This window comes from Porites lutea, chromosome 11, assembly GCF_958299795.1.
Source record: "Porites lutea chromosome 11, jaPorLute2.1, whole genome shotgun sequence".
In the NCBI taxonomy this organism is placed as follows: Eukaryota; Metazoa; Cnidaria; class Anthozoa; order Scleractinia; family Poritidae; genus Porites; species Porites lutea.
The window spans coordinates 9,592,731-9,612,993 of record NC_133211.1 but is presented as its reverse complement, the minus strand read 5'-3'; the positions used below and the strand labels follow the sequence as shown (position 1 = coordinate 9,612,993).

The 20,263-nt window shown below is 41.4% G+C and overlaps 3 protein-coding genes across 3 annotated transcripts in view; 1 reads left to right on the top strand and 2 right to left on the bottom strand.

Annotated features, from left to right (window-relative positions):
• The window catches only part of LOC140952628 (helicase domino-like), a 47,868-nt gene extending 45,486 nt beyond the window's left edge, over positions 1–2,382 (bottom strand). Inside the window, exons 1-2 of the mRNA XM_073402061.1 lie at positions 2,246–2,382; positions 206–2,092 (exon numbers count right to left, since the gene is read on the bottom strand). Of these exons, the coding sequence (XP_073258162.1) occupies positions 206–2,023 (1,818 nt within the window). The 5' untranslated portion in view covers positions 2,024–2,092; positions 2,246–2,382. The remainder of the gene's footprint in view (positions 1–205; positions 2,093–2,245) is intronic.
• Positions 2,383–2,674: 292 nt separating this feature from the next.
• LOC140953170 (DNA repair and recombination protein RAD54B-like) overlaps positions 2,675–20,263 on the top strand; it is a 35,982-nt gene continuing 18,393 nt past the window's right edge. Inside the window, exons 1-18 of the mRNA XM_073402670.1 lie at positions 2,675–2,862; positions 4,493–4,706; positions 4,816–4,864; positions 5,808–5,829; positions 6,397–6,418; positions 6,961–7,015; positions 7,547–7,634; positions 8,392–8,506; positions 12,914–13,044; positions 14,146–14,300; positions 14,958–15,005; positions 15,354–15,435; positions 15,956–16,036; positions 17,169–17,318; positions 17,858–17,914; positions 18,275–18,329; positions 19,222–19,328; positions 20,134–20,206. Coding sequence (XP_073258771.1) covers positions 2,725–2,862; positions 4,493–4,706; positions 4,816–4,864; positions 5,808–5,829; positions 6,397–6,418; positions 6,961–7,015; positions 7,547–7,634; positions 8,392–8,506; positions 12,914–13,044; positions 14,146–14,300; positions 14,958–15,005; positions 15,354–15,435; positions 15,956–16,036; positions 17,169–17,318; positions 17,858–17,914; positions 18,275–18,329; positions 19,222–19,328; positions 20,134–20,206 — 1,642 coding nt within the window. The 5' untranslated portion in view covers positions 2,675–2,724. The remainder of the gene's footprint in view (positions 2,863–4,492; positions 4,707–4,815; positions 4,865–5,807; positions 5,830–6,396; positions 6,419–6,960; positions 7,016–7,546; positions 7,635–8,391; positions 8,507–12,913; positions 13,045–14,145; positions 14,301–14,957; positions 15,006–15,353; positions 15,436–15,955; positions 16,037–17,168; positions 17,319–17,857; positions 17,915–18,274; positions 18,330–19,221; positions 19,329–20,133; positions 20,207–20,263) is intronic.
• On the bottom strand, positions 9,709–10,881 carry LOC140952095 (uncharacterized). The gene has a single exon (XM_073401515.1). The coding sequence runs from the start codon at positions 10,851–10,853 to the stop codon at positions 10,164–10,166; it is 690 nt and encodes a 229-aa protein (XP_073257616.1). The 5' UTR covers positions 10,854–10,881; the 3' UTR covers positions 9,709–10,163.

Below are 20,263 nucleotides of genomic sequence, written 5' to 3'. Positions count from 1 at the left end.
CTCTGCTTAGCATTTCTTTACAGATGGCATTCTTTAAATAAAATATCCTTGGACTAGCTGCTTACTTTGACAACTCAGTCGTCTACTTCAAAACTTTCTGACAACCCTGAATTAATATATGTATAATATTTAGCTGCTTGCATCCTTGCATAAAGTTTTACAGTGAGCTTTTCTAAGAAGGAAATATTTACATTTTAACATGTACCTTCTTACAAATACCCCTTTTCCACTTCCTTTCCTGCACAAAGTCAGTTGCTAACCAGGTCATCTCTTCAAGGAGATAGTCCCAGTGTGCTTTACACCTATCTGATTCCTTGACTTTAGGGAGACGGGTCAAAGACCAGAGACCTTCCTTACGCAGTTCAGAAACTCTTTTGAGTACTTCTGCCTCTTTCTTTGCTTCTACGGCAATATCCTCTGTACTGCTGAAAGACTGTTCAAGCATGGAGGATAACGATTGTCCTCTGGTGCTTCTCGCTCCATGAGGATGCACAGTAGGTCCATTAGATATTGCCTGATTTGGCACTCCAGATTGAACTGCACTGACACCAGACACATGGCTTTTGGCCACTGTGCCTACTGCTGCATGATTACTTTCGAAATGATTGGTCCCATGGCCAGACGGAACATGCATTTCTAGAGGAGGATTTGGTAATGACATTGACCTAGAAAATGGAGGAGGGTTGCTGACTACATTTGTTCTTGAAAGAGGTTGGTTTCCAGTAAATGGAGAAACATTAGGTGCAATTCCATCAGAAATTTGGGGGTTATAATTAGAATTTGCATTGAAATTGCCTGGCACTGATTTTCGAGGATCAAGACCAGCTTGTTCATGAACTTGTCTTTGCAATGCAGTCAAGTCTGTAACACCAGCATTGCTAGCATCTGCTTGTTGCTGAGGCCACATAAAACTTTGTGGTAACCTAGAAGATGGCGACACAGTCATTGCAGTAAGTGAAGGATTCATACCAGATGTATCATCCAAGCGATTTGAGTTGAGAAACTGTAAAAATTGTGGACTTGGCCTCTTTTTCCATATTAAGAAATCCATCATATTGCCTCCACTTTGAAGAAAAAACAACTCTTGTAGCTTCTCACGATAATTTGCCTTTAAGGTTTCAATTTCTCCATTATAATATCCAATTACAAGCTGTCGTAACTTTCCTGTTTCAAGTAAATCAGATGATACAGGGAATCCGGGAGATTTATCTCCCCTGTTTGCTACACCATGATTTCTGCTAACACTGACTGAACCATGAGGATTCAAAGCATTTCCTGTGGGTTGATTTCGACCAGGTGACAACTGATTTGTAAATAGTGCTGGATTCTGTAATGACTGTGTCCTGTGAGATGTGTTGTACCCGAGATGATGAATGGTGCCGCCTTGAGAGGGACTTCCCCCACTGTAAACAAACTGATCCCTGGGATTAGAGAAAGGTTCAGATGAATAAGGAACTGTAAAGTTCGGATCCGCAGGACTTAACTGAGATGCATCTGGCATCCCTGCATAAAATTCAGGAGTTTTTAAACTTGAGCCTCTGGGACTCATTGAGCCTGGACCACGAGAAAGCGTGTATGTTACACTACTAGGTGTTGCGCATGAAGGCGTGGAAGGGAGAGCTGAAGGAGACAGAGCTGGGGACACATGCATTGGTGAAGAAGACTGGTAATGTGATGGCGAAACAACTGGGTGAGGAAATGGGGAACAGGGAGACATTTCTCCTGTTGACCCCACAGGCTGACTAAAACTACGCTGGAATCCATGGTAGCTCACGCTTCTATGAGGGCTAACAGGTTGCACCGATCGAGTCGGACTTGGAGTCGAACTGGCTCCATGAGGTCCTAGATATTGAAATGAGGCTTGCGAGTAAGGCGAGGTCGGCACATTTTCTACACCATCCAACGACCTGGCCACTTTAATATCATTGCTATGATGTCTTTCCAAGTCATGAGAAGGCGTCCTGCGAACTCTTCTGCGAGGAGTTTCATCGTGATATTGCGACGATTCGCTGTTTCGCCGCATCACTTCAACTCCACAAGGTGCTTGTTTGACATAATATTCCTATCCTGTGAAGGAAACGTCCAAAGCATCCTGCAAGAGGAAATGCCATTTTCGGTCAATTTCATACAAGGCAGAGCATGCGCGACATTGCCGCCATTTTGGTTTTTCATAACGAACAACAGCATTGATCGCATCCACAAAATTAATGCACTAAAACTACCCATCCATCCCAAATTTACTCACACTTTGATCCACTGGTAACCTTTCGATTTTTTCCTGAGGTTTTCGAAACGTATTCCAAAGTTTTTCTCAACAAAAAAGCACAATTTATCTTCACAAGCTCTGCAGAATTTCCGCCTCGAAGACAGCTTTGATATGCGCTTGGCCACCACACCACCCTAGAGCATCACGGGAATTTACCATCATAAAAGAGGCCCGGCAGCTTGGCACTACTCTCAAAAAATGAGAAAATAAATAATTCAGTCAAGGTGAAAAGTTTTGACTATTTTTGCTAATTTCCAGTAAACGAAGAAGTTTTCATATTTTTCTGGGTACAAACTTCGTTTTTTTTATCAGAAGTTTACCATATTTGTAGAACGAAGCCTGAATAAACTTTAAAACCTGGCCCCGGTTTCTCCTCAAAGCGAGGCTACCTCACATTGGCGCGAAAGTTCGAGTTGCAAGTTTTTGCTCCGTGAATTCTGTCTGTTTTTCCCAACACCATGCGTCGCTCCGCAGCCCCTTCGGCTAGAGCTTCTAAGAAAATGAAATTTATCACTCCATTTCTCGCTGGAAACCATTTAAACAAAGATGAAAACTCAAAGAATTCACTCGCAGGTTTGCACGCCACTTCATGTCAGGTGAGACGAGCAGAAGGCTCTTGCATTTGATGTGGGGCGATTCAGGAGATTTGCTCATTTAAACAGCGTTTATGCGTAAGCCTTTGCTTTGGGCTTAAGACGGGCAACTGATACATTTGATCGAAGTGCATGGGAATCCTCCATTTTGCTTTGGTTTGGAAAAAAATGGGGCAGTGTAAAATGCAGACTGCGGACTGACTGCGGACTATTGTTTTTAGGGTTAGAAAACAATAGGACTATTTTTGTCAAGTTCTCATTTGGATGGTGAAAACAATAGTCTGCAGTCTGCGTTTTACACTGACCGGTTTGAAATTACCTGGAGAGATATAATTTACATACAGTATTCTGAGACGGCCAGCATAATCTTGCCCAATAATTAAGCTTATTTTAAGGAGTTTTTCTCTCCTTTTTCATCATTTAAGGAGAGAGAATGCGACAAATCATTTTTCACAGTACAGTCACAAGCAAAAGGTTTTTTCAATGTTATTCAAATAAATTTGTCCATTCAATGATTATGATTAATTAGAAGAGTTATTTGTGCAAAAAAATTGTGGTTGTATCAACTATGAAATGGTCAATTTTCCATCTTAAAAAGATTGAAAAATTGAAGTAGAGCTGTGAGTTGATTAAACCAAGTTTCTGTGTCATTTCCTCACTGCAATATTTCTTTTGTTATCTCTGGACTCTCTGTACATTAGCTTAATAATTATAGTGTGGCCCTATCCCTACTCTGCAAGCAGAGGTTTCTCTCTTGCATGGCTTTTAGCGTTTACGAAGCAGTTCGCATGGCTTGTCTGTCGCATAGTTAGTTTGTTTTCTAAAACAAACCAACTACGGGACAGACAAGCCACACGAATGACTTTGTAAACGCTAAAAACCATGCAAAAGAGAAACCTCTGCTCGCAGGGTACCCTATTCTATAAATTATCAAGTAAATCAGGATTTGAAAAGGTATGAGGGGGTAATTAATATATGGGTGGGTTGGGGGGGGGGAGGTCCTTAACAGAACTGGGGGCTCTTTTTGTAGACAACTAGGCCTGTTGCAGGCATTCAAAAACTGGAAAGTTGCACAAAATGGAAAACAGAGGGGGAAAAGGCATTGAAACAAACAGGCAGATGACCAGCTTATGGATAGGTGGTGTATATTGTGACCTATCAAACATTGCCAGTGAGGCCTGTCTCTGCATATTATGTTATTTACTCAATATATCATCAGCATACATTGTATAATCTTGCATTATAGAGGTAAAGGTTGTTTACCATTTTACACGGGCAAACTGGTCAGTTCACGGTTTGGATAAATGGTAAGCAAAATTCAATGGTGGTAAATTTCTTCCCAGAATTGTATAATTACCTTTTGCACTAATCAGTTCCATTTACCAAAAGAAGGCCATGAAAGTCTGAACCTGGTATCAAAGATGGGTTTGAAGAAATGGAACACAAATCTGCGTTTGGAATATTCCACCTGGAAAAAAAGGACTGCCTTTTGAGACGTTCTGTGGCTCCCAGAAATTTTGCGGCTGGAATGACCCAAAAAGTAGTGTTTCCTTTACTTTCCACCTGGATTATCCAAAACCTTTTTGTAAATGGTAAACAATCAAAGAAAGCTGCTTCTTGTTTTTCTTTCTAGGAGAGCTATTCACATTGTAACGTGCCTGTGAGTCCATCAGACAGTGGAAACAAAGTAGAAGTTTTTAAAAGTAACACAATACCGACAAGTTTTGTAGAAGAAGATGTTAGCAAAGAATTAGCTGTTAACAAAGATGAAAGTCTGACTTTTACTGTTCCAAAGATTACTAAAACAGCACACTTCAAGTCTCCACTACAACAAATGTCCTCTATAGGTGAGCTCCTTCTGTTGTCAGACTGTTTTAGTTATATGTATATTTATGTGTTTGCATTCTAGAATTTCTTCTCACTTGAAATTTATTTTCCTTTAATCCTTTGATGTAGACTCCTCTGATGAAAAAGAAAATGCGTGTTTATACTTTAATGTTGTTTGGTAGGTACAATACATATCTTAAAATATTATAAATAATTGGGCAGGGCAAGACCAGGAAATTACTCCTCTTGTTCTAGTATATAAGTTAAGGCTAGTCTACATGTTTGACCCATGGCCAAGCATAAGCATAAGCAAGAAAGCTTACTGGTGTGATGCAAACATGAGCACCTTGGAATATGCTTGTGTTCTTCTTGTTTAGTTGTTTGATGCAATAAATGTTTGAGAATAATATTATATTTACATTGTACAGTTTTGGTCTTCATCCTGCCATATTTCTTATAGTTACCATTTTTGTTTGAATTACTCAAAATGATGAATGATTTTATTCTAGAGTGAACAAACTTGTTCTCGACAAATTCCTCTCTCAGTCTGATCAGCTGGCTGTATTCAGGGTGCAAAGAAAGTCAGTTTTACAGCTTGCCATTCGTGCAAGCTGTAGCTAGCATGTACTAGCTCAAAAGTCATTTTACCCAGCCCCAAAGATCGATAGAATTTGTTGATGAGCAGCATTGAATTTTAGCTTCTTTGTGATTTGAATTTCCTAAAAACTTCACTAGCCTGGCAGCAAAATCCACTAGCCCCAGGCTATTGGACACGTGTTTCCTTGCTAGCCTACGTGTAGCCACACCCTCCCCCCCAACAAAGGAGGGGGAAGGGTGCTTCTACATGTAGGCTGTTCCTTGCAAGCTGTGTATTAGCCTTTTATCTAATAGTAGCAACTCAGCAGTTGACTCAGTCCCTTCCCATTACACTGTCAATATTATCAACATCCATTCAGTTGCATTATCACATTTATTTTTATATCAAGGCTTCCTGCACTGTGTTCTCTGCCAGAGTGACTTACTTACTTAGCAGACAGACCAGGACTGCTTGAAGTAAGCTATGCTAATGGAATATGTAAAATTGCTAAAACATATTTCTTTGTTGTTTAATTGTATCTCAGGGGAAAGATGTCAAAGAAAAAGGTAAAGTGTATGCGTGTTGTATCAGTTGTACGTCAAAATGAAATTGAGGTTAAAATTGTTTCATACAATACAAACTTTAATGATGCTCCTGAAAGAGGGCTTTTCAATGACAATAATAAAATTAATTTACAAGATAATACGTCAAAACATTATCTTAACCCTAATTATTCATGATCATGAATAATTCGGGTTAGGAAACAAAGGAAACTGATAATCGACGTAGGTGGAAGCCATTTTATGCCTAATTTAATTTTGACCAACAACACACCTTTCATCACACTGATTCAGAATTTTTATTTAGTTAACTATTAAAACAGACCATCAGGCTTCTGTTGTTCCAGTGCTGGATAGCGCTATCCCCCGATAAACCACATATCCTGGCAGCGGATAATTAGGTATAAGGGGAAACCAATTATGCCATTTGATAGATAGAGGTTTATCCAGTAGATAGATAGCATAATCCACCTTTTGAAGAACTAAGGCCAGAATTGGTCATTTTTGTAAAATTTTTTTTCAACTGTTAGTATTAGTAAATTAATAATTATTTTTGTTGTTTTTCTTTTATAGCATAAAAAGTGGGAAGGAGATGGTATGTATGGTGCAGTTAATTTTAAGTGTGATAGGTAAAGAAAGAACGAGGAGAAGAACTGTTAGAAAAGAGCAGTGTACATACAGTATCCCCTGTCAATCCCCACCCCCACCGTGCTGGTTTTAATTTAAAGGTGCAGGTGCAGCTGGAAGTGTTAAGATTAGGGCTTGGACTGGATTTACAGGAGCTTTAAGTAGTCACACCTGCACACCGCACAAAATTATTCTCTCTCCCTGCACACCCACCCCCTGGACCCAGTTGTTCAAAGGCCAATTTATTATTGGGGTTAAATTTTAATTCAGGTTCCTTTTTCTTTCGTTAATAAACATTTTCCCTGTCAATTTAAACAAGTCATTTCCAGATAACAACAAAGATAATTTCCAGGAATTTTCTTTGTAAGCATTCAGATTGTGAATTCAATTTTTGCACCAATCCTGGGTTATATTAATCCTGCTTTGAACAACTGAGCCCAGGTATAATTTTTGATTACATTACACCTTTTCATTCTTGTTTCATTTTAATTTGCCCTTGATTTTTGTTAGGTATACTGATTACAAAGGGAAGAACAGCTTCTTTGAAGGATCTAGAGGGAAAAGAGTGAGTTCAGGATAAATCAGTACTTCATCTCCAGCAATGGAATCTCCTTTGTATCTTTTGAGAATTTTTGAACAGTCAAGGCCAAAGCAAAGAAATCCCTCAATATTTTTAAATGTCAATTTTCTTGTCCCTCAACATACTGTAGTCCCACTCTTTAGCCTTGACTGAGAGCTACTGCAACAGTTTCAAATAACTAACATAAATATTTCCCTTTGAGTGGTGAATAATATGTCACGAGTGAGCGCAGCAAACAAGTGAATATTTTTCAACACAAGAAGAGAAATTTTGTATCTCCAAGTGACCATGTAATGTTCATTTATTATATAAATACCAGTGAAATACCAAACCCTTTCACTTTAATAGCTTTTTGCTGTGAAAAGCATGATTTATCATGTAGTCTTGGCAATGGTGATCTTTTCACGTGTGAAGATAACATGTTATTTTCACGTGTGAAGATATCATGTTTTTGCGCAAAAGCTCACCTGGTATTTCATTGGTGTTTATATAAATAATTAATTTCAATCATTTTAGAATTGCCAAGAGTAGTGGATACAAGTCTTCTGAACTGGAGGCCCTTCAGGAAGGTAACACTCTGTGCATTGGTGGAAAGGAAATGGAGGTATAATGTGATATCTTAATCATTTTATTGTAGTTGTTTTGATCTGAACTGGCAAAATAAATGTTTCCTTTACCAGTCAAATTGTTTCATAAATTATTAACAACTGCGTCGCGGAGTGGAGGTGGGTGCCCAGGATGTCCAGGGGCTTCCACCTTTGGCACGGCCAGCCCGTAGAAAAAGTTATGCCCCCATGGCTGGCAAACCCGCGCCCTCCAGCCTTGAGCCCCCACGCCAATGGAACCAGGCCCCCGTCACACTGATTTAACAGTGGAAAATTAAGTGGAGGGGAGGGATGGGGGTAAAAGAATGATCCAAAGGCTAAACTAAGAGAATGGCCGCCACGAAAACACTGAACAGAGCACAGGGAGGTGATGCAAGCAAGGCTGACCGCGCTTGAGCCAAACGACTGACCGCTGACCATGCTCGCGCTCCTTGTTGTTCACTCTGTTAAATAAATATTTATTTAACCTCATTTAACAATTTGCAGAAAATATCTTAAGGTCTTACGGTATATTTTTCAAGTGTTAAAAATAGCCTGTGTGCAAACCCCTTCTTTTTCCTTTGTTTCTGCCCCCCACCCCCTCCCCTACCTCATTGACTTGGGCCAAATCTTGAAATAATGGTCTTTATGCAAGCAAAAACATTGCACACCCAGAGAAAATATCTGCAATGCAGGTTAAGATAACGGGAGACATCAAAATAAGTTACATATATTTTTTATATATCACATCCTCCTTTCTCTGTGCTTTATCTGTAGGTGATGGGAAGTATCCAAGCAGAGGATTATCTCAGTGGGAAATGTTTTCAACAATCAGTACAACCATCACCATCTATTCCAAAGCCACCCTCTAGGCTGCCTTCTAAACAAAAAGGTAAGAGGGAAGTGCCTTCTTTTAAGAACACAAGCAACCCATATTAGGCAACCTATACTACTATCACCGGTAGCCCATGCTATTATAACAGGCAGCCCATACTATTGTCACAGACATTGCATACTATTATCATGTAGCCTAAAGTCCTAACACAGGACGCCCATCCTATTGCCTCAGGTAGCGAGTTCCATGCGTTAACTGAAAGTAAGCAAGTTAACTTTTCAAGATAATTTTTTAACGTATTTTTAAGGCACCTGCCGAATCCAAATCAAAAGTTTAACACTGGTAACCTTCTCTGCTTAAAGTAGCAGCAAAGGATCAAACTGGAATATTTAATAAAGATTTTGTGGTTGCACTGCTGTTATGCACACACCAAACTATTAAACCCATATGATTTATCCCTGGACCTTGTCATGCGATGTTTTGAATGCAGTCCTCTCTTGTTTCCTTTGTTGCATGCAAGGACACATTTCGTAGAAATAGTTTGAGAGAGTCAGAGATGTTCCATAAGATTCCAGTAGGTTTCTCAAAATGAGGAATTTGGCTTATTGGATTTCCAGGTTTCGGGATTTTACAGCCTCGTCCACAGGGCTTTTCCCTTAGTAAATTGGAGGGGCGTTTTTTTTTTTAAGGCAAAAGTTCTGGGGCCGGAGGAGGTTACTAAGAGCGTTGAACGAGATTTGAAATTGTAATTATTTTTTAAACGGAGAGCAAAGACCTCAGTGGCTTTTTAGGGATATGTTGTGCTCCATAAAGCTTATTTGCTTAATTGTAAAAAACTCATCAGCGTTTTCCTCGACCCTGTCACTCAGCCGTTACGACCATGCCACACTTTTCTTGTCCAAAGTCTGCCACCGAGTTTCCATAAATGAGTGCGAGAAAGCTCTCGGGGGAAGGGGATGTGTATCACGCTTGAATGCAGGTTCCCGAAGATGGGGGGACCCCTGGGACCCGTGAAAGACGGTACTCAAATCATAATATGGGGTATGGGATATTGAATCTAGGCGGTGTATTTCCTTTTATCTCGAGCAACAAAGGAAATAGGAGACGTCTTCCAGCAGGTGCAAGGCTATGCTATGGGATCGCGGTAAGCCGATTTACGGCGAAGCTAAACAAATATTATTAAAGGCACGTGTGAACACGTCCTATGGTGGTCCGCTTATGAGTAAACATTCTAACCGATAAAATGCACAAAGTCAACATAATTTTAAAGCCTTTATTAGATTAACCGATAATCCTGTCAGTGTGAGGGAAATCAAGAACAATTACTATATGGAAGACTCTTTTTCCCCTTTTTTTCACAAAGGGAATTTAATTCCGAAACGAGACGAATCGGGGGCTTAATTATAATTTTACTGATCTAAGGAAAAAAAGAACGACCGCTCTCAGTTGTGAATCGCCTAAAATAGCGCATCGTCAAGCGTCTGAAAATGATACCTTTTTGCAGGTCACGCGACACGAAATATTTTAAAAGGGATGGATACTGACCTCTCTCAAAGTGACATTTCAGGCTAAAACCAGTCTGCTACATCAGTTGTCCGTACCTGGCTTCTGCCTGCTCTAAATCGCAATCTCCTACAAAACTAGAAATTTAATTTGAAATTTGAAATTTTGATTCGTGCTAATGCTTCTTGCGCTGAGACCGTTCATTTTGTGTTCAGTATATTCGCATATGTTTCAGTGTCTCGCCCAGATCGGTTGACTGTAAAATTTCCTCCAAATCTTTCTGATTTTTTTCATCTACTTGTTTCCTTTTCGCGATCCACTCATCCTTCGCTGCAAATCCACGGTCGATCATCAAAAGCTGAAGCCAGTCGTAATCCGAAAGTGCTTTTATTTTTACTCCTTTCTCTACCAACTTCCTTAACCCCTCCGCGTTGTTTTCAGCCACCTTGTGCACGCTAACGTGGATATTCTGAAGATGCGCGAAGCGGATCGACACGCACACTTCCTCGTTTTGCGCGAGCCACTCGCACAATTTTTCAGCACAATCGCTACCAGGCGAAAAGTTACTCAGTAACTGCAATTCCTTCAAGCCCAACAGCGGACTTTCTTCAAGGTCTATGATGGATTTCATGAATGCGTTGGTCGCAGAGCTCTGGAAAACCTTCCGTGACAGAATTTTGCTGTCCTTTCCTCTAGCAACAGCAACAACGATTCCTTCGGTTGGCCAAAATCCTCCGGGTACACCCGCTTTTAAAATGGCTGTCAGGTTGAATTCCTCTGGAGTGGGACTCTTCGGTGCGCAGTTCGAATTGGCCATCACTGCGTGTGAAAGTGAAAGTTTGTGAATACAATGCGTGAGTAGAGCTGAAACGCTTCCGGCGGGGAGACCTGAAGCTATCATTAACTTGACAACCGAGAACACCTATCATCTTTTGCTTGCGCTTTAGGTCAACAAGCACTTTCATCTCAAATTTCCTATGCCTTCTTGGGTTCAGTGACAACCGTTCACAAGCAAATCCTGTTTTTAGGGCCATATGAGAGTGTTCGTTCCTAGGGAAAGTATGCTTAACCAATATGTATTTGGATACAAAGAAACACTTTCCTTCGATTAATAATCTCGTAACATTCAATATTAATTGAACAGACACCTCATTTTAATGGGTTGTCATTTTCAACGTTTACATAAATTGTTTTAATTTTCATAATTCAAAATGTTATATAATCCATCACGGGAACATTTTTAAACGGTTGCTTGAACAAGCCAATTTGTATTTCTCGACTTTCGTTGTAAAATTTCCCCTGATAAGCGTATAACCACTGCCAGTTGTTTTTGAAATTTGCGAAAAAGATTTTTTTATGACGAGTTATCCCACAAAGGGCACCTGACACAACAAGTTCTTTGAGGAGAAATTTAAGCTGAAGTAAACTGCTAAGGGCCTGTCTGCTGATTCTTAACGGAATTACCGTAAATCCTCTATTAAGTCCCGCCGGGGACTGATTATTTCAAACACATTTGAGGAGCGGGGGGGAGGGGGATGCTTAATAGAGATGGGGACATACTTAATTTAGCAAAGGCGTTAGTATCAGCTCTCCATAAAGAACTAAAATACAAAGTGGAAAAGCTCAAGTACAAGAAGTTGGAGGTCACGAAGCCGAGGATAAAAAAAATTCCAAACTTCCAGTTGGTGAATAAACCATCCCGGGTCTTCAGTCCACATCGAGTTTTACATTCGTGATGAATTAATACAGTCTATCAGGGAGGAGGGCTTATTAACTTTCTTCCCCTGAAAGGGGGGCGGGGGGGCTTATTAGAGAGAGGGGGCTTATTTGTCATGTTGGGGGCTAACTAGAGGATTTACGGTAAGTCAAATAAGAGGCAATTTGTCGAAATTTCACGGTGAAAGGGGGTATCTCACGAATCTACGCATGCTCGTCTGCGAGAGCTCAACGAAAAAAGATTGTCGCAGCTTTTCAGTTCAGTGAGCAGTTCTTGGGCGCTTCTGTGAAGAGACTTCATCCCACTGAATCTTTACCGGACCAATTTAGGTCTCTGGGAAACTTCCCACCTACCCCTCCCCTAAGCCAACATTTTGCCCTGAGTGAGAAGTAAGTGATAATGTTGGCTTAGGGGAGGGGTAGGTGGGCAATTTCCCAGAAGCCTACAATCTTGGACAAAATAAAATGGAACAGCAAACCCCCATGCCCCCCAAATCAAGGATGAAGCCGCGCGAAGGGCAAAAACGCGCCATTTTCCCATCTTTGATTTGGGGGGGGGGGGGGAGGGGGGGGTCTAGGTTTTCCATTTATTTTTTCCAAGATTGTAGATTGATCCTCTTTACCACCCTGTGGAATTTTACCTTTTCGAGCCTTGATTTGTGTGAGATAAGGTCTCAGGGATAGGAATTGTTTTTCTTCGCCGCTTTAGACCTTATTCTTATGTTGACCTTTTTCTCAGAGCTGAAAAACGTTTGGCGTATTTGTAAGGATTCAACCAGGAGTGAGAAAAGCCTGTGGACAGGCGATATCAAAAGTTTTTCAATAGTACCTAACTCAGTGTTAGTTAAGTTGCGAAACTGAGGTCTTTATACCCTGCTTGCAGAGGTCGCTCATAGCAAGAGAAGAAGGAAAGGAAAGAAAGAGACCGGCTCTACCGGCCCCCGACGCGTTCTCACACGTAGCAGCCGACCACATTGGTGGACAAAACGTACTGGTTTTCAAAACTGGGTTCGTTTAATGTGGAATGCGCGTGCCTTGTTAAGACTGCACGCTGGAAATTTCTGAACCCACGGTTGTTATCGCGCAAACCGGTTCTGTAAGTTGTGTCACGCATGACTAAAACGTTACTGGTTGTTAAGGAAACGTCTGGATTTTTTCAGGTTCTTTTTGAACCGCTAAAGTTGTTCATTTAACTGCAAGGATCATTTCCACTTTCAAATTCAGTTCTTACTGTTTTCTGCGCAGGTTTACCGAAGCCCTTCGTTTGCAATATGAAGAACGGAGTCGTCATGGAAACGAAAAAAATTTCTACGTCACGCCATGACGTCAACGCTCCTGGTGCCCTTGTGATGCCTCGACCCAGTGCTACCCATCAGGTATCTGCCGAACGTACTTTTTACACAACGTCGTTCCCAATGCACAAGCAGAGTTGTTGTTTTCCTAATCTAAACCTACAGGCCATTTTCCGAGTTCCAAAATCTCACACTCCCAAATCGAGGCTAAGTGCCCAGCCTTTCTTGTGAAAATAAGTTTTATGTGCATGACAAACAAAAAGTCATTTTCATGTCAATGGCTTCGCAGTTAGCCTCGCTTTGAAACAGAGGCTTGGGGCAACCCGAAAATGGCCCATTGCTGTTTTGCCGTTCTCGTTGCCGTCGTCGTAGTCGTTGCTTTGCCTAGTTCCTGTGCGGCGTCTTTCTAGGCCTTCTCGGTCAATGCATTTCGGTGACGTACCCGAGACGAAAAACTCGCTCGCTCCACGTGACCCGAAACGCATCGGCCGCGCGCAATAACGACGCCTAGGGACTAGGCAAGTCCTTGCTAAAGTTCCCCAAGTGTAGGGCAAGCGCAACTACCTTTTGGCGGGTAATTTCCTTTTGTACATGCGGCGGTTCCATGTTCGGTCAAAACAGTTTTTGTAGGGAAAGATACTTTAGTATGATGTAGAGGCTTTTTAGTCGAGAAGATAGCATGTACACAGTACGCGTACACAGTATAGATATTCAAATTGATCGACGTTGGTTTAAGTTTCTTACTCAAAAATCCAAAGGACATTTTATGCCCCTTGCCCTTTTTAAAATGTCAGCTTTTAATGAATGGGATTGAAGTTTTTGATGCGGACCCTAGTCAACTTGTATGGAAGTCTTTGCAGTTGTTTTGGTTTAAGTTAAAAAAAAAAAAAACAGCTGAACGGTGGCTTACAATGTAGGCATTCTTAGCCACCTCCGAACGCTCCTCTTTGCTGGGACGTTTCGCGAAACGTTCTCAGCGACGAGGAGCGGTGATAGGTTGCTAAATTCGACATTCTGTGCATAACTGTGTTCATATTATGGCCGAACTGCTTCCGGTCCATCGTAAATCAGCGGTAAGCAACATTGTTACACTTTGTCTCCCTTTAGTCAGGGATTGCTGCATGTAATACAGTTTTTTGCTTGCAATAAAAGTCCCTAAAATAGTGTTATTTGAAACGTACGCAGTTGGAGATAAATCAAGAGGGGCTGGATATTGTTGACGTGGTAGTGGACCCTTACTTGTCACAGCACTTAAGGCCCCATCAGAGGGAAGGAGTCGTGTTTCTTTATGAGTGCGTTATGGGGCTGCGGAATTTCAATGGAAATGGAGCCATTCTTGCGTAAGTATCGTTCAATAAAAGTATAATTTCAGAGGACCTTTCTTTCACAAGTCTTTTATAGGCCTTATCCTTTCCATCTGCATATCAGCATCTTGGAGAAATGTCATGCAGTTCTACCTATTGAGTTAGTGGATAACATCTGTGTGAATATTTGACTATATTCCGGCAATACTATTACTTGCTACTGCTTGTTTTAAAAAAAAGTAGTATCTTTAATTTTCTCCCAAGGATTCGTGTAAACTACGCTAACTTCCCGGTCCTACTTCTATAGTTTTAGTCCTCTTTCTTCTAGCGGTCGGACTTGTCAGTGGCGGATGCGGGGGTTGGGGGGGGGGGGAGGAGGTCAGTCTCCCCTATTTTTTTTGAGACCCCCCCCTTATCTCAGGGTCTGGATGACCCCCGCCCCCCTTATCTCAGGGTCTGGATGACCCCCGCCCCCCTTATCTCAGGGTCTGGATGACCCCCGCCCCCCTTATCTCAGGATATGGATGACCCCCGCCCCCCTTATCTGAAGGTCTGGATCCGCCACTGCTTGTCACTCGAGACCTTGATAGAGACTGTCTGCGACGCAGACTACTTTCATCCTACCTGTCCTTAGTCAAATATACACCTACGGATTAGTATAAAATCTGTTGTGTTATCTCCTATTGTGTTTAGAGACGACATGGGACTTGGAAAAACTCTCCAGTGCATCTCTTTGCTGTGGTAAGTTGCTTAACGTATGGAAACTTACTTATTCTATGCAAAGCCCATACTTCATTTCTGTGCAGGGCTAGATGAGTGCTATCCTGCTTTTGCTAGCTATGAATGCAATTTTTGCCTCATATAACTGTTGGAAGAGGCTTGCTTAAGTTTGATAGAAATATAGGATCTTTTTTATAGAAAAAGTGCGCACGAGAGTTTTCGGCAGATCACTAGAGTTGCCGCAATAGCGTGAGACTCAAATCAAGCGAGAACATTGTTTTTGAACTCTCGCGAACTTTAGTTTTCTTTTGACCTGTTCGTTTTAAAACTCAGGGGCACAAATCGATTATGCTTTGTATCTCACTGCAGGACACTTTATAAACAGGGAATGTACGGAGGTCAACCCACACTCAAGAGAACTCTTATCGTCACTCCAGGCAGCCTAGTCAAAGTATATGTTCTTTTTGTATTTAAACAACAACAACAGCAATAACAACAACAAACAAAACAAACCAAAAACAAGATAGATGTATATCTTTCTAATGGTCTTCGTTGGCCCAATTCAGATCCATTCATGGGTTGGGCTGATGGAACTAAACGTCAGTAGACTAACCAGAATGTAGTGAAAACAAAAAGAAATTGTTTTGGCCAAAAAGCACTGTCAGTTGTGCATTTACGTTGGTAGTTTTCGATATTTGCATGCCAATTATCTTGCTGTAAGTCTATGGGTTAGTCGTATCTCCATTAGTCAGTAAAGTACGTCTTGATGTTAGTCAAATATGTTTTTAAGTTAGTCAAGTGGGTGTGTTTCTAGTTTGCGCTGCTTTCATCGCACAAACTAATCGTTAACATCCCAATCTTAGCCGTCACTTGCAAATCTCGGCTGTTGCTTATGCCCAGTCTGAAGGTGGAGATGTATGACATTTCAGACTAACTTTTGCCCAACGTTTTCTTCAATCCCTTGTTTTCAGAACTGGAGCTGCGAATTCCGGAAGTGGCTTGGCAACGATAGATTGAAGGTGTACACGGTTACCTCAGAAAAAAGGGTCAAAGTAAGTTCCATTCGGCTGCCAAGATATACTTCAGTTACCTTACTTAAAGTACATTCCTCTTCATTGAGCGAATAGCCCGGTGACCGAAAAAGCTATGAAGTCAGCATTTTGTAAAAGACAAGAATTGTAGAATTAGCTGGTGTCTGGCGTACATATATAGGTGAAACATTAAGGTTGGTTGGGAATAATCGCGAAAGATGGTCATTTTTGGGCTTGATCTTGTTACGAGAACTAACCACGAGCTGAAAGGAAACGAACCCAGTAGACTTTTACACACATTCTGGCCGCCCACCCATGAACAACTAAACGTTACTCATGTCTTGTGCGCATATTATTTTCAAATGTCTTCTTCGACGCCTTACCACATTCCACTAAGATGTGACTCTTGTTACTGACAAAATAAAGCTATATAGTAAACCATTTTCCCTTTCAGAACAACCACTTACTGCCTAAGCGAAACTATGTTGTGCAGGGAAGCGAGATTTTGCAAAGGCAGAGGGTCGTATTACAGAGAACGGAGAGGGGGATACTCGTCGCCGAAGGGGAGGTGGGAGGGTCAAAAGTTATAACCCGGCTAAGAACGCCGTTACTTGGCAAAAGACACAGAAATCACGGGATAGATGGCTTAAATAGGCAAAAGGACTCCCCCGAGACTTCCACACTATTGTCTGCAATGCCCTGGGGGGCTAAGATAATACCAGCATTGCGCTCAGTTAGAATCCATGGTTTTCCTAACAGTGAAAATATTGATAAAACTGTCGTTGAGCGACCTTACTCGATAAGTAATTCGCCACTTTAGAGACGGGAAGGAAACTGGGCCGAGTTTACTTTCGCAAAGACTTCTGGGACTGTCACTAGGGACAGGAAAAAAACTTGGCCAATAGGCGCGTCGCCAGTTGTCCCCAGTAAGGATCCCAGAAAATTTCCCAGAAACCGTTGCTAGGCCAATTCGGCACCAGTCTCCTTATCGTTTCTAAAATGGGAAATAAAGGGGACTTGACGGCAGTTTGAGAGGACAAAATTGGTTCTATGAGACTTTTCAAAAAAGTCTTTCCAGAACGTTCGGCTAATGCTTTGTTTCATCGTTTTTGTTTTTTTTGTTTTTTTCTCAACTGGAGTGTTATGTTTGCAGGAGTTTATCAACAGTCCTATTTACCCAGTCATGATCATCAGCTATGAGATGTTTCTAAGGTCTGTGGAGGAGATTAGGAGCATCAAGTTTGGACTGGTGATCTGCGATGAAGCGCATCGCTTGAAAAACACTACAATAAAAACCGCCACGGTGAGAGCTTCTTGGTTTGTTTTAGCGGTATCTCATAGTGAGAAGTGGGTTATACGTAGATTTAGCAGCTAAAACGCTAAGGGTTCCAAAACTGCGCGTACCTAAATCTCAGTAACATTGCCATCCGGTAGTTTCGTTTGGTCCCTTGTACTTTAAGCTTTCTATGACCACATCAAGGAGGTGGTGGTGGTTGTTATTTTGTGTTTTTTTTTTCTCGAAAAAAGAACTATTTGTTATATGGCTGAATCCGCTAGCGGGCGAGAAAAAGCGAATTCTGTGTTCTGATTGGCTACCCGAGCAGGCAAGATGGGCTTGGGATATCCCGCCTTGGTTCCGCAAGAAAAAGTTATCTTTTTGGCCATATAATAAATTCTTTATTGACGAAGCTTGTTCAGTCAAAATAACTGTATGTTTAAAATTAGCTTCGTTTTTTTGTACGTTTTTGTTGACGGAGACGAAACGCAGAAAAAAAACTGAAGAACTTGGCCAATAAACAGCCATTTTGACCTCAATAACGCTTGTTTATTTTGATCTTACAGATGATTTCTGGGCTAAAGACCAAGCGTAGGATTCTTCTCACAGGCACACCAATACAGGTGAGACATTTTACGCTATCTTATTTACCGTACAAAGTGCCGTACGAATGGAGCAGCGGCCAGAAAATAAAAGCCATTTTTAAACCTATTTACTTCGTATGGATCAGTGTGACAAAAGAAGCGCTCAACCACATTGCAAACATGCTTGAGCGCATCGCAATCCACTTTTTATTCTAAACCGCGCCTATCAGTCGTTGTTCTTAATCACCCCATTTTCACAAAGCTACGCGGAAAATTATCGAATACTGCTGTAAGTTGTTATATACTTTAGGCTTCTTCCTTCTATGTGTTGTGTTTTTGGGTGCTACTTTCATCCCTAATAAATCTACCAACAAATCAATACTTTCTTTACCTTTACAGAATGATCTCAAGGAGTTTCATTCTCTCATTGACCTGTGTAATCCAGGAATTCTAGGTGAGTTTTATTTCGCTCATCTGCATTGTAACCTTGTTCCCAAGGCCCCTCTTCTTCCCTTCTTGTCGCACTCGCAGGTGCATTAACGTACTCTTAGTACTATTAGGAGGATTTTTTTCTCACCACAAAGGTCCAATGATCAGTACCATATTTTCTCGAATAAGCGCCAGGGCGCTTATTAAAATTTTCAATCCTCAAGTGCGGCGCTTATTCGAGGGCGGCATTTATCTCAAAGTTGGACGCGATAAAGAATTGTATTAATTACGGTATTATTATTTTCTGTATAAAATATTTTGATTATCAGGGCTGCGGCGCTTATTACCTTTTTTCTTCCAAATGCGTTGCTGATTCGGGGGCGGCGCGTATTCAATTAACTATGGTACGTCATTTTGTCTTCGTATGTTGCTTGCTATTATCCGGCTAGCGCAGCCTGCGTGGCAGGACTACGAAGGCCGTGGGAAAGGAAAAGGGTACGCTAAGTACAAACGTTTTCAGCGTGAAACAAGAGAAATAGGAGACGTCTCCACGTAGGCTAGGAAAAAAGGGGATTTGGGCCCGTGACGCCCTTCGCGTTTGCCTGCGGCCTGCACCAGCTGCTCGTACAGTGTCTCCTTATTGGTTGCAGAAAGCAGTAACACAACAATGTTTATCATTATTTCCATTGTTTTACGGTTTGGGTTGCAAACCAATCGGCTTTTAGGGTTAGGAGAACTGCTACATGACTCGCCCGCACCCTACATCTTCCTTCCCTTTTGAATGCCTGCCACACAACTAATAGTAACATCGTTGGTCTAACGCAGTTCTTGGATACAAAATAGACAAAAAGTATAAGAAGGCCGCTTACTTATGTTGGAGAAACAATGACTTACCTCTATCATTTTCCCGTTTACAGGCACGCAGTCTTCTTTTCGTCGTTTATATGAGGAGCCTATCGTCCGTGGACAACAACCTGACGCCACTAGTGAAGAACAACTACTTGGCCAAACAAGAGCTGCCGAGGTAGACTAATAATGCTTAAAACTGTTTCCGGGATTTCTTTTTAATTTGATAAGGATGAAGTCAGAGCTGCCGCGGCAGAGAAACCTGGTTTTGTGATATTTACCTGGTCTGAACGAACAAATTGTCTGGCTGGTTCACTAGAGCGACGCAAATAGAGAAAGCAAGGGAAAGCACAAGAGATGTTCACACGTGCAACGCAAATAAATGCAAATGCGAGCACAGTGAAATACACGCAGCATCTGAGTATCCTGCATCCCTACATGGCGAAGGAATATCCAGTTTTTCATTGTGCATTTGTATTTGCGTTTGCGTTGTCGCGGTTCACACGACTGAAATGCAAACGCAGTTAGCCTTAAGACAAGTGTATGCGCCGACTCAAAAACTTGGTGCTTAAGTCGAGTTAGCTCACACGCGTGTTTTCTTGCGTTAGCGTTGCTCGTGTGTACATGCCCTTCGTTTTGTTCTTTTCCGATGCGTCACAGAATGGGTTTCGTAGCAGACCTAGTGCTACAAGAAATGAGACGTTCCAAGCGTGGAGCTAGACGAGAAAGGAGATCAATTCAACCCAAAACTGATTTAGTCCGGAACCGTAAATGTCGCATCTCTCAACGTTGAACGGTAGATGAGTTGGCTATTTTGAAGAGTTAATCGTGATGTTTCACCAAGTTTGGGTATACTGAAATAGGTAAAATGGTGATATGGTCTACAGAAGTAATCTTTACATATTCCTTTACGAACAAGACACGAATTTGTTTGTAAGGCTCCCTGTTTTCTTTGTTTTACTTTCCGTTTTTCTCATGCACAGCTCAACAGGTTGACAAGTATGTTTTTCTTGAGAAGGACGTCAGAAGTGAATAGTCGCTACCTTCCTCCAAAAGGTACTTGTTTTTGTTTTCTTTGTCGGAAAATTAAGAGAGTAACAATCTACCAGTATT

Excerpts from the sequence above, each read along its gene's own strand:
- LOC140952095 (XM_073401515.1), bottom strand. The coding sequence starts at position 10,853 with ATGATAGCTTCAGGTCTCCCCGCCGGAAGCGTTTCAGCTCTACTCACG.